The following is a 13,191-nucleotide window of genomic DNA, read 5'->3' as shown; positions in this document are numbered from 1 at the left end:
TATACTTGTTACATTTAGCATACTTTTTGGCTTTCTTAACCCGGACTTTTTGGAATGAACATTGAAGGGTGGATTGATGTGCAAGGGATAATCATTCACACAATCAATACAAAGAGGTGCAGTAGATGGTATACACATGGCTTGCTTCAGTGTGACATACAGTATCTCACAAAAGTGAGTACACCCCTCACATTTTTGTAAATATTTTATTATATCTTTTCATGGGACAACACTGAAGACAGTGTACAGCTTGTATAACATTGTAAATTTGCTGTCCCCTCAAAATAACACAGCCATTAATGTCTAAACCGCTGGCAACAAAAGTGAGTACACACCAAGTGAAAAATGTCCAAATTGTGCCGAATTAGCCATTTTCCCTCGCTGGTGTCATATGACCCGCTAGTATTACAAGGTCTCAGGTGTGAATGGGGAAGCGGGTGTGTTTGGTATTATCACTCTCACACTCTCTCATACTGGTCACTGGAAGTTCAACATGGTACCTCATGGCAAAGAACTGTCTGAGGATCTGAAAAAATGAATTGTTGCTCTACATAAAGATGGCCTAGGCTGATAAGAAGATTGCCAACACCCTGAAACTGAGCTGCAGCACATTGGCCAAAACCATATAGCAGTTCAACAGGACAGGTTCTTCGCCATGGTCGACCAAAGAAGTTGAGTGCACGTGCGCAGCATCATATCCAGAGGTTGTCTTTTGGAAATAGGTATATGTGTGCTGCCAGCATTGCTGCAGAGGTTGAAGGGGTGGGGGGGAGGGTTGGTTAAGCCTGTCAGTGCTCAGACCGTACGCTGCATATGGCATCAAATTGGTCTGCATGGCTGTCGTCCCAGAAGGAAGCCTCTTCTAAAGATGATGCACAAGAAATCCCGCAAACAGTTTGCTGAAGACAAGCAGACTACGAGCATGGATTGCTGGAACCTTGTCCTGTGGTCTGATGAGACCAAGATGAACTTATTTGGTTCAGATGGTGTCAAGCGTGTGTGGCAGCAACCAGATGAGGAGTACAAAGACAAGTGTGTCTTGCCTACAGTCGAGCGTGGTGGTGGTGCGAATGTCATCGTTTGGGGCTGCATGAGTGCTGCCGGCACAGCACGGTAAATGCTGCTTATATTATTGAAGCATTGTCTTATGATATGCTCATCTTAAATTCAGTTCAGAAGATTGGAATATTTGGATCTCCAAATGACAGTTTTTATAATGAAGTTATGAAGTTCTTTTACACTGCCCTACACTTTTAAATTGCAATTAGTATTTTGTAAACTACTTCTTGTAATATGTTGGATGTTTTTTGCCTTTTTTTTCTTCAGCTGACATCTTGCCTTTCAGCAGGCATAGAATAAATTAATCTCAACATCCTGACAATACATGTCAGTTTTAATGTGTTCATGGCTGGCTTCTAATCGCATTTCAATTGAAACATTATTGCTCTTGTTGTAAAACTTTGAGCTCAGTGCTTCTTGGCCACCTCATGTCTACTGACCTCTTCCTGCTTTTAGAATTGGGTTTGATGGAATTATTATTTGCTGTCATTTGAGGAGGGGGATTAATTTTTGATATATTAAATTTTTATGGCTTTCTATTACAAAGTGAATAAACTATGGGTGTGGAGGGCAGAATGTTTAATGGGAGTTTGAATTTGAATGCTAAAATCGTTCTTTAATTCTGAAATTGGAATTTTGTTCTCACATTTCATTGTGAACAACCAACCTGTCTGTTACTGCTCATTTGCAAGTTGTTTTTAGTAACACATGCAATTCACCTTTATTAAGTGGAGCTTAATGCATCTTGAGGACAATTAAAAACACACACATGTAGAAATTTTTGTGACATCTCATTTCTTTGCCGCATTGTTCAGTCTTCCAGAATTCCAGAATTGGGAATTTCACATTGGTAAAATAAAGGTGTTGTGGCTGTACAGACCGTTTTTACACAAGCAACAGCACAGGTATTTTTTTTTTATTAAAACCTGCACTTAACATTCATATAGTGTGTTGAAAAAAAGTAAATTTGTTTTATGTTCAATCTGCACTTGTACATCTGTTTGTGCTGCATGTGATTTATAATTTTATTTTCTTTCGTTTGAACTAGAGTCAAAAGGTATTATGTAAAAATTACCACCGTCAAGCACTATTACAGATGTCAATGCCCCCAAATCCTAATTAAGCATTGTAGGTATGCATTTTGTGGTAGGTTAGGTTTTGAATAAGGCTGAAAAGCCTTCAAACACTCGTCGAAATGTGGGTGTTACATAATGACCTTTTTTGTTCTTTTAATCTCTTCATTCCCAAGCTATTGATTTTTGTTACAATGAAATCAGTAGTCATCTGTTGGAGGGTCCATCACAGTTATTATGTGCTCAGTTACTCAGAAATGTAAGTTGTACCTTATAATTGCTAAAAAAAAAAAAGAAAAAGATAAATAAATCTAACTGGGAAGACACACTGCCTTCCTTATATGACATGTATGTACTGTATAAAGAGGTACTTTTTTTCTTAAGCAAATATTTTGGATTTTTTTTTTTTCTATTTACTGTTTTATGCTGTGCACTACACAATTCTGATTTCTTCCAGCCTCTTAGGTTTTTTGGCAACATATACATTGGTTAGACATCGAAGGCTTGAGGGAAGTACAGAACAACAGATTTAATGAAGTGTTTACTCTGTGGTCCAGTGCATTTGTGACAAAAAAAGGGTATTGCACAATAAAAAAAACAATCAAAACATCCAACCAAATGTTTAATAATGGTGCAGCATGAAGCAATTCTTTAACTTGTCTAATTGCCTGCATGATAACATACCTGAAGCCAAACTGTGATTGTGCCCCCTAAGTAGGGCATTTCCAGGTTTCAAGTACAGAGCATGAGTCCAGTGAACTATGACATTTTAGATTTATTCAGATTAGATTAGTTAGGAAATTGTACTTTTGGGGGAAATTTGGCCTTTTACAGAAGCTTATTCAACAAAATATATACGCACACACGCTATGGTCTGAACAAACACCCAGATGACTAAAAACAAAGAAAACTTTTGACTTGGTAGTCACAGTCACAATGTGGCATTATGCAGGAATATTGTGTTTCTTCACAGACTTCTGTTGAATAATTTGTTGGCTGAAAGTACTCATTATGAGTGTGTCAGAGAGAAAATATGCAGCATTGTTCATAACGGCACTTAGTTTTAATTTTATTCAATTCTTCACTACTTGAGATTGACAGAATTAAAACAGGATATTTTACCTGTTCCCTGGAGAAGAGGAAAACTTAAAAAGAACAAAGTGAACATGTAAAAATAATAAACTAAGACCTAAACAAATCCGTCTACATATGTTTGATTTTCTTTAGCTCTACTTTAATTTTGTTGCATTTGTTTTCAGTATATGCCATCAGGGGTTTGCTCGTTCTGTTACAGTTCTCTGTATCTGTAGTATCTATAGTTTGACTTGTTGAGTCCTAAATAAAATATGAGGTGGAATTTGCATGGCCTCCTTTTAAGTATATTTTAATAATTTGCATTGTGTATCTAGCATTGTAAATTGTTACAGTGCAGGCTGTAACTTGTATTGCTGATACAATTGGTGTAAAGGCCCAGAAGCCTGTTCCAGGACTAGTAGCTAAACAGTTACATACACATGGCCTTAATATCTCTGATACATACTTTCATTTTTCTGTAGTCATTTAAAATTTTGGAAGAGGAGGAGTCCACAGACACTGAACTGCGAACTAAATTTGCTCAACGTTGGCAGAGGATTCCTTCCAATGAACTTTACAAGCCCCTTAGGACAGGTATGCATTGGTAGGCTCTGTGAGTCAAATGTTTGTATTTTACCTGCGAAGTGTATTGTTTTCAAATGAGGAATGTGTAAGTGTTGGCGTACTGCCCAGTTAGATGTGTTTCACTCTTAAGATTAAACTTTTGTTATAGTAGAAGGCAACAGTTGCAAACAAAAGACCATCACAAATTGTACACTTGCCTAAGAATTTTTTTTTCCAATTTTGATTAAAGTCAAAAAATGTAAAAATGTTAAATACTGAAAACAATGTCAAAGCAGAAAAAGAGACATATAGCACTTTGCCTAATAGTGCCACAAACGTCATAGTGATAAATAAAATAAATAGTTTGGATCAAATAGTGCATTTTCAATAAGTATTGGTTACCTTTATTGGCATATTAGTTTCAGTCAGTACAAACTAAGAATACAGCTTTTAAATCATATATTAAAAATAGAACAGCTGGAAATCTAGGATGTGGCGATCCCAATAATTGTTCTGTTTTATAGCTACTGTTTGATCTAAACGCAATTGTAAACATACAGGTGGCCCAACTTGTGTGAAGGTGACCCATGATTGTGAGGGTAGGCATTTGAGCATTCATATATGCAAGCATTTTCCACATACCCAACAGTCTTAGATTTTTTATACAGGAGCTAGCTGGTTCATGACATTAAAATCATAGTGTCTGGTTTTTTTTTTTGTCACACAAAGCCACATATTTGCACATATTGGACTAATGAAATAAGACCAAACACAAAGTGATCTATCTTCTAACTGTGAAAAACAGCTATGAGCAATTTAGTTATTTGTTTAATCTATTTTACAGGTCTTGAAACTGCCTTCTCGACATGTTTTAACAGACCGGAATGAAATTGTGTAATTTTAAGATGCATCTCAAGTTGTGCATCTATTGGTCTCAGACATTTTGGTCTAGTATATTAAAATACTAGTGTTAGTATTACCATCATTTAAGGCTCCAGAATATTTTAGAAACAAATTTTGAACAAGATTTCCCAAGTGTATAATATTTAGGAGAGTTTATTCTTTGCACCCATTAAGTAGCTGAGCATCATTTGTACACCACAGCATATCTAAGCATTGTTGTAGACCATGTGCTTCTCTTTATGGCACGTTTAGTTTTGATTTGCACAGTACTTGGGTTTCATCTCAACAGAGCATCTTTGTGATGAGGAGGATTGTGAGGTTCACAGCATAAATTTATGGCTGAATGATTTTCTTCAGCTATGTGAAGCTGGTAAGTCAGAATGGGCATGAATTTATAATGAATATTTCTGGCATGTGTTGAAATCATATTTACAAATTGAAGCTCTTCCCTGGGCTTATTTAATAGATAATTGTGACTAATAAAGTTGGCGGCAGGTGTAGATTTTGCAGAAACACAAGATCAGTGTTGTAGGACTTTTGATTCAACTATAGTGGCTTTAAGCATAATTTCTTTGGTAATGTTTATAGCATGTTTTTGTTTGAACTTGGTCTGCTATTTAGTTTTAAGCTGAATTGTCCAATTTTACTTTTTCTACAGAGGGAGGCAACTTTCGGAATATGCTGGACCGGGCCGTCCAGGCAGATAAAGTTGTAAAGGAATGCTATGCAGGACACTCTGAAATGATTTCTGTGCTCTGCAAACCAGAGGCAGAGCTCGGTGCTGCAATACCTTCTGCTAATCCTACAAAGACCCTACAGGGCAGTGAGGTAAGAGATGTGCAGCAGTTTCATGTTGCTGTGAGTTTAAAATGACAAGAAGGTTGGCAAATTGCTTCACTCTTCATTAAATTTTACATTAAAGGAGAAAGTTGGAATTGTGCTGGTGCAAAATCTTTTCTTCTGCAGTATTAAACAAGCTCACCTTGGCAGAATTAGATGTTTCCTAAACAGATCAGTTTCATGCAACTTTACATTTATGTATGTGTTTAGATTTAGATTGGATGTGTACTTTTTAGAACAAGTTCATACCACATCATTCACTTAAAGAATGCTTCTATGCTCATCCCCAAAAGGTATCTGAACTATGTCAGTAAATTTTTATATACTTTTCTGACAGTAAGCCTATAATGAATGGTTCATGCTTTGCTGATGCTGCAAGTGTCACATACCACTAAGAGCTACAGCAATCGATTATTTAAGCAATTGAGTATTCTACCAATTATTCCAACAATTAATTGAGTAATTGGATAAGAAATACTTTTGTTTTATTTAAGACCAATAGTAAAACACACACAAAGGAAATTAGATTTCTCTTTTAAAGTTAACTAATTGTTTTCTTTCATAGAAAAAACATTTTTATTGTTTAAATTGCATACAATAAAATTGTCAAAATGAAAACCATTTAGTGCATTTAATTGCTATATTACATTCTGGGTTTTACAGAAAACATTGTTTGAAATGCAAAAACAAGTACAAAAATAATATATCAGTTACAAAGTACTTGTAAAACTAAGGCATAACTCAATAATAATACAAAAAAATTGCATTCAAGTTATGCAAATTAACTTTCAGAACTATCTACAAGTCAGGCATAACTTGAGCCTTTACTGTCTTCTTGGAAGGCTTTCTGGCATTTGTAGGAGGCAAAAGAAAAATTTCATCAGGATTGTATCCCCTGGATGAAGTAGATATGGCGTGTATTATGTGTGTTACCCTTTAAAGGAACATGTAATGGTTGTATTGAAGAAAAGTGAAACAGAATGAGCTCAGTACGGTGTCATTATATGGATTAAGCAAAGCTTTGATGCAAAGAATTTGCTTTGATTTTTAGTAGTCAAATTACTCGAGTTTCTTGAGGAATCGTTTCAGCTGTACATACCACTATGTATCCCCTTCATTCATAAAGAATAGGTAATAGTTCTGGAGCGATGTTATTGAACTTGTCAAAGTTGAATAGAGCTTGTCCTCAATGAGGATTGCTGATTCCATTGGTTGACTGTAAAACAAAAGGTTGCTAGTTACATTTTTCTAGTATAAGTATTTAGTAGTGCTGGCCCACTATTGGCAATCTGTTGCTTTAAGATTTGATTTACTTACTGTTTGCTAAATAATGGCTAATGTTTTATCAAGTGGGATGTTATTGCTTTTTTAATTTTTTCTGTTTCTTTTAGGTTGTAGGAGTCCTTCGAACTCTGCTCTCAAACCTTGATGAATTGAAGTGTGAAAGGGAAAAGGTAGAAATTGACATCAAGATGGTGCAGTTTGATATGACCAACAAGTTTCTGACAGCCTTGGCACAGGATGGTGCTCTGAATGAGGAGGCTATCTCTGTCACACAACTGGACAGCATCTATGGAGGATACACCCAGAAAGTACAGCAGAACCTCAAGAGTCAGGAGGAGATACTTGGAAAGATTCAGGTGGGATGTGCCTGCTGAGCTTTAAATACAATAGTCACTGTCCAGAGGAGTGAGCAGTGCTGTGAAATTACAGGAGGGCATAACTACAGTTTTGAGCAGTGGACAGCGCTTTCTTGTCAGGTCCTTGAAATGTGGTATTACAGGTGAATTACAGGCCTGCCCTTGTTTCTCACTAGGCATTTACTGAGAACTCTACTGAGTAGATGTGTTTACTTTCTGAGAAAATTAAGCTTACTGACAGCATCAAGCAGCATATGCTGGTCTCTGAATTTTGACTTCTCTTTTAGGTTTCTCATGAGGAGTTCTCTAAAATGAAACAGTCAAATGCAGATTCCAACCAGAGAGAGGAGATGCTAAAGAAACTGGCTGCTGCACATGACAACTATTTTGAGCTCTGCAAGAACCTAAATGAAGGCACTAAGGTAATTCTTGTCTACTGTTAGTAACAAGAATTGTTGTTCTTCTTTCAGCTGCTCCCGTTAGGGGTTGCCACAGCGGATCATCTTCTTCCATATCTTTCTGTCCTCTGCATCTGTTCTGTTACGCCCATCACCTTCATGTCCTCTCTCACCACATCCATAAACCTTCTCTTGGGCCGTCCTCTTTTTGTCTTCCCTGGCAGCTCTATCCTTAGCATCCTTATCCCAGTATACTCAGCATCTATCCTCTGTACATGTTCAAACCAATGCAGTCTCACCTCTCTGACTTTGTCTCGCAACCGTCCAACTTGAGCTGACCCTCTAATGTACTGATTTCTAATTCTATCCATCCTTGTCACACCCAATGCAAATCTTAGCATCTTTAACTCTGCTACCTGCAACTCTGTCTCCTGCTTTCTGGTCAGTGCCACCATCTCCAACCCATATAACATAGCTGGTCTCACTACCGTCCTGTAGACCTTCCTTTTCACTTTTGCTGATATCCATCTGTCACAAATCACTCCTGACACAATTCTCCACCCATTCCACCCTTCCTGCACTCTCTTTTTCACCTCTCTTCCACAATCCCCTTTACTCTGTACTGTTGATCCCAAGTATTTAAACTCATCCACCTTCACCAACTCTACTCCTTGCATCCTCACCATTCCACTGTTCTCCCTCTGATTTACACACGTGTATTCTGTCATATTCCTACTGACCTTCATTCCTCTACTCTCTAGAGCATATCTCCACCTCTCCAAGATCTCCTCAGCCTGCTCCCTACTATCGCTACAGATCACAATGTCATCAGCAAACATCATAATCCACGGGGACTCGTGTCTAATCTCGGATGTCAACCTGTCCATCACCATTGCAAATAAGAAAGGGCTCAGAGCCGATCCCTGATGTAATCTCACCTCCACCTTGATTGCATCTTTCACTCCTACCGCAGACCTCACCCCGGTCACACTTCCCTCGTACATCTCCTGTACAACTCTTACATACTTCTCTGTCACTCCCGACTTCCTCATACAATACCACAACTCCTCTCAAGGCACCCTGTCATATGCTTTCTCCAGGTCCACAAAGACGCAATGCAACTCCTTCTGGCCTTCTCTGTACTTCTCCATCAACACCCTGAGAGCAAACATTGCATCTGTGGTGTTCTTTCTTGGCATGAAACCATACTGCTGCTCACTAATCATCACCTCACTTCTTAACCTAGCTTCCACTACTCTTTCCCATATCTTCAGGCTGTGGCTCATCAATTTTATCCAGCTGTAGTTACTACAGTTCTGCACATCCCCTTAAATATCGGCACCAGTACGCTTCTCCTCAGGCATCATCTCACTTTCCAAGATTCCATTAACACTAGAATTACCAGAGTCTATGAAAAAACTCATAGATCTGTCCCACCTTAAATCGCTTTTTAAAACCGTTGTCAACTCTCTGCCAGCCTCCTTTGTCCTGTAAATGTGCCGATAAAAACAAACTGCAAGCAGCCGGCTATTCCATCCCCCCCCCCACCGACTTAGAACTGGCACAAACTTCTCCCAGCTCATGCCTCGATTATCTGGGAGTGAAGTGGAGTTTTAAAGTGGAAATAATACATTATTATTTGGAACACACGCATTTCATGTGTGTTCCGTTTCTACAGTAATCTGTGTAAACACAATGTTAAAACCGAAACATTTTCATATTTTAGTAATAAATGTTACAAAATGTAGGCATAAACTGTAAAGTGTGTGAAGCCTGAAGGCCAAAGATCAAATAAACACTTTCATAAAAGGTTAAAGAATTTAACAACTGCTTCTGTAGCGTAGTGGTAAGATTTCGTCACTTAGAGCGCAGCAAACTTGCTGTACCTCAAGAGATCCGAGTTCGATTCCCCCGGTGGAGAGAAAACTTATTTATTTTTAATCTTTGCCGTTCTGCCTGCCTGAACTCCCTGTCTATCTATATAGTAATAACAGTAATTTTATTTTTATATAGGAGCTTCCCTGTCTGCCTATCATATAGTGCCTTTCCTTCCTATCTATCTATATATCTATCCCCTTAGCTGTTTTTTTATATATTTATTATACAGTTCCTTCCCTGTTTGTTTATATATCTAGTGCCTTCTCTGCCTGTCTGTCTGTCTGATTGCATATAGCGCTGAACTTACTGCTCTGTACTATTCTGTCCTCTGCGTGTCCTGGAGTACAAAAGAAACACCACCATACAGCAGCATTTGCGAACTGGCAAGATCGGGAAAAAAAAACGCGGTCACTGATTACAAACCTCAAGAATGAAAGAGACAATATATGTAAAAACATCATCGCACTAATGCAATATTATTTGAAAAGGAACAGCGTCAGATCGGGTTTGAATATGCGCCCTATCTGACGCTGTTCGTTTTCAAATAATATTGCAGGTACTGTGCGTTGAAACTGTTGCACTGAATAAGCTGACGCCTTCTGTAACAGCGTCAGTGTATATTCAAACCCGATCTGACGCTGTTCGTTTTCAAATAATATTGCATGTACTGTACTATTTTAGAATAAAAACATACATTTGATTTCAGTCAGTCTGTAAGTGTAAATGCATTATTAATTGTTAAGGTTAGCTTTTTTTTTTTATTCAGTTCCATTCTCTCATTCGCGTTCACGATCCCCCCCTCCCCATCTGACACTGCTGTTTTCACATAAAAACGTGCTATAGCTCAAATGTAATTTATTTGGAGGCGCGCTATAGCTCGCATGTTATTTATATAGGGAAGAAAGTACAGTGTCAGGTGCTCATTCAGTGTAATAGGAACCATAGCACAGAGAGATGTGTACACTGCAACAAGTACACATGTCGTAAATGTAGGAAGGGTGTGTGGGAATTGTTAATATTTGAATGTGATGATTTTTTATAGCACGGATCGGAAATCAGCAGTTCTTAGCATTGTCCCACGCAAGCTGTCGTATCAACCACCTACTGTAACTTGTTTTATTTTTTCATCACTTAAAGTCTAGAATAAAAGTACCCTTGTTTTGTTATACTTGTACACCAACATATGTTCCTGTGTTTGAGCGACACGGGCATGCTCAAAAAATAGATGTGTAATGCCACGAAAAGTGCACGCAGGCACTTCAGTTCGCAAGCATTGGTGTGCGAATGCAGTCACAAGTACGCAGCAGAGCTATAGCGCAACTTTATGTGAAAACAGCAGTGTCGGGTTGAGGGTAGGGAAGGATCCTGAACATGACTGAGAGAATGAAAAGTGAATAAAAAAAAATCTAACCTTTACAAGTATCATAAATTATACTGGCTGTTACACACTGAAATCAAATGTATGTTTTTATTCTAAAATAGTAAGAATAAGAGCAGTTTACTTCTCAAAACTGAGTAGTGCGGGATCGAACTCATGACCTTTTGATTACTAATCAGCAACTGTTCTGTTAAATTTGTACGTTTTGTGAAAGTGTTTGATATTTGGACTTCAGGCTTCATACATTATATAGTTTATGCCTACATTTTGTCATTTACTACTACAATATGAAAAACGTTTGTTTTAAAAATGTGTTTACACGGATTACTGTAGAAACAGAACACACGTGAAATGTGTGTATTCCAAATAATGATCTATTATTTCCACTCTAAAACTCAACTTCACTCCCAGATAATCAATCAAGGCATGAGCTGGGAGAAGTTTGTGCACATTCTAAGTCGGTGGGGGATGGAATAGCTGGCTACTTGCAGCTTTTCTTTTATCAACATTTAGATTAACAAAAGACGCTGGCGGAGAGGTGAGAATGGTTTTAAGATGTGATTTAAGGTGGGACGGACCTATGAGTTTTTTCATAGGCTCTGGTAATTCTAGTGTTAAACAATCTGGTTAAAACCTCCACTGCCATCTCTCTTAAACGCCTCCATGCTTCCACAGGTATGTCATCTGGACCAACAGCTTTTCCATTCTTCATCCTTTTCATAGCTTTCCTTACTTCCTCCTTGCTAATCCGTTGCACTTCCTGATTCACTATCTCCACATCATCCAACCTTTTCTCTCTCTCGTTCTCTTCATTCATCAGCCTCTCAAAGTACTCTTTCCATCTGCTCAACCCACTCTCCTCGCTTGTGATTACGTTTTCTTCTTTATCCTTTATTAGCCTAATCTGCTGCACATCCTTCCCAGCTCAGTCCCTCTGTCTAGCCAATCGGTGCAGGTCCTTTTCTCCCTCCTTAGTGTCCAACCTCTCATACAACTCATCATAAGCCTTTTCTTTAGCCTACGCTACCTCTCTCTCTTCACCTTGCACCTTATCTCTTTGTAATCTTGTCTACTTACTGCATGTCTCTGACTGTCTCACTTCTTCTTTGCTATCCTCTTCCTTTGTATACTCTCCTATACTTCCCCATTCCACCATCAGGTTTCCTTTTCCTCCTTCCTCTGTCCAGATGTCACGCCAAGCACCCTTTATGCTGTTACTATTACTACATCTGCTGTAGTTTCCCAGCTGTGTGGAAACTCTTCACTACCACCCAGTGCCTGTCTCACCTTCTCCGTAAACTCAACCTTGCAGTCTTCCTTTTTCAACTTCCACCATTTGATCCTTGGCTCTGCCCTCACTGTCTTCCTCTTCTTGATCTCCAGCATCATCCTCCAGACCACCATCCTATGCTGCTTAACTACATTTTCCCCTGCCACCACTTTGCAGTCTTAAATCTCCTTCAGAATGACTTTTCTGCATAGGATATAATCTACCTGTGTGCATCTTCCTCCACTCTTGTACATAACCCTATGTTCCTCCCTCTTCTTAAAATACGTATTCACCACAGCCATGTCCATCCTTTTGGCAAAATCATTCCTTCATTCCTCTCCTTGACACCATACCTACCCATCACCTCCTTGTCTCCTTTGTTCCCTTCACCAACATGTCCATTGAAATCCGCTCAAATCACCAGTTTCTGTCCTTTGGGTACACTGTTCATCACTAGGGCCCACGATTTACTGCGGCCCGCGGAATTTAACACCACGCTGAAGTTGAATTTGTATCTGTTCACTGCAAGACAATTATGAACACTCTGACTTCTTTTATTTTCTTATGTTATATTCTTTTATATTCATGGCTGTCTATGTCTGCATCAAAGTGTCTGACTTACTGTCTTGCCTGAAATCGTCCGGATTTGCAATTGCAACCAGCAGCTCTGAAGATGCAAAGCACAATGCTAAACTTGAAGAATATTTTGTGGGAACCAAACAGCCGGCAATAGACCTATTCAGATCTGTGAGAATATTTGATCCACGACAGCTACCACTCTTATCGAAGAATTTTGCTGATCATGCACCATCAGTGCCAACAGTGATGGCTGCAGCAGATGAATGACAGGCTTATCTGGACATAGCATCTTGTGAAGTAATTCCAGCTAATATCACTGCTTTTTGGCGTGCAGCAGCTCTTGCTAAAGTTTACATTGCGTTGCCGATCTCTTCTGTTGAAGTGAAACGTTTGTTCTCAAAATATGGATCGGTGTTGTCACCACTGCGATATTCTCTGTCACAAGAAAACCTACGTGCTTACAGTGCCATTTTCTTCAACAATAAATAAACTAACTTTAGAAACATTCGATAGTTTGTTGAGAATAATATTATGC

At 38.6% G+C, this 13,191-nt stretch overlaps 1 protein-coding gene across 2 annotated transcripts in view; it reads left to right on the top strand.

Moving 5' to 3' along the window:
• Positions 1-13,191, top strand: part of LOC120515750 (programmed cell death 6 interacting protein) — a 212,591-nt gene that overhangs the window by 181,457 nt on the left and 17,943 nt on the right. For both annotated transcript variants that reach the window (XM_039737034.1, XM_039737033.1), the window contains exons 11-14: positions 3,689-3,800; positions 5,332-5,501; positions 6,905-7,153; positions 7,441-7,575. In XM_039737034.1, coding sequence (XP_039592968.1) covers positions 3,689-3,800; positions 5,332-5,501; positions 6,905-7,153; positions 7,441-7,575 — 666 coding nt within the window. The remainder of the gene's footprint in view (positions 1-3,688; positions 3,801-5,331; positions 5,502-6,904; positions 7,154-7,440; positions 7,576-13,191) is intronic.

The sequence above is a fragment of the Polypterus senegalus genome, chromosome 15 (assembly GCF_016835505.1).
Source record: "Polypterus senegalus isolate Bchr_013 chromosome 15, ASM1683550v1, whole genome shotgun sequence".
Lineage (NCBI taxonomy): Eukaryota > Metazoa > Chordata > Cladistia > Polypteriformes > Polypteridae > Polypterus > Polypterus senegalus.
The sequence above is the reverse complement of the archived record's forward strand: the minus strand, read 5'-3'. Positions and strand labels throughout refer to the sequence as shown.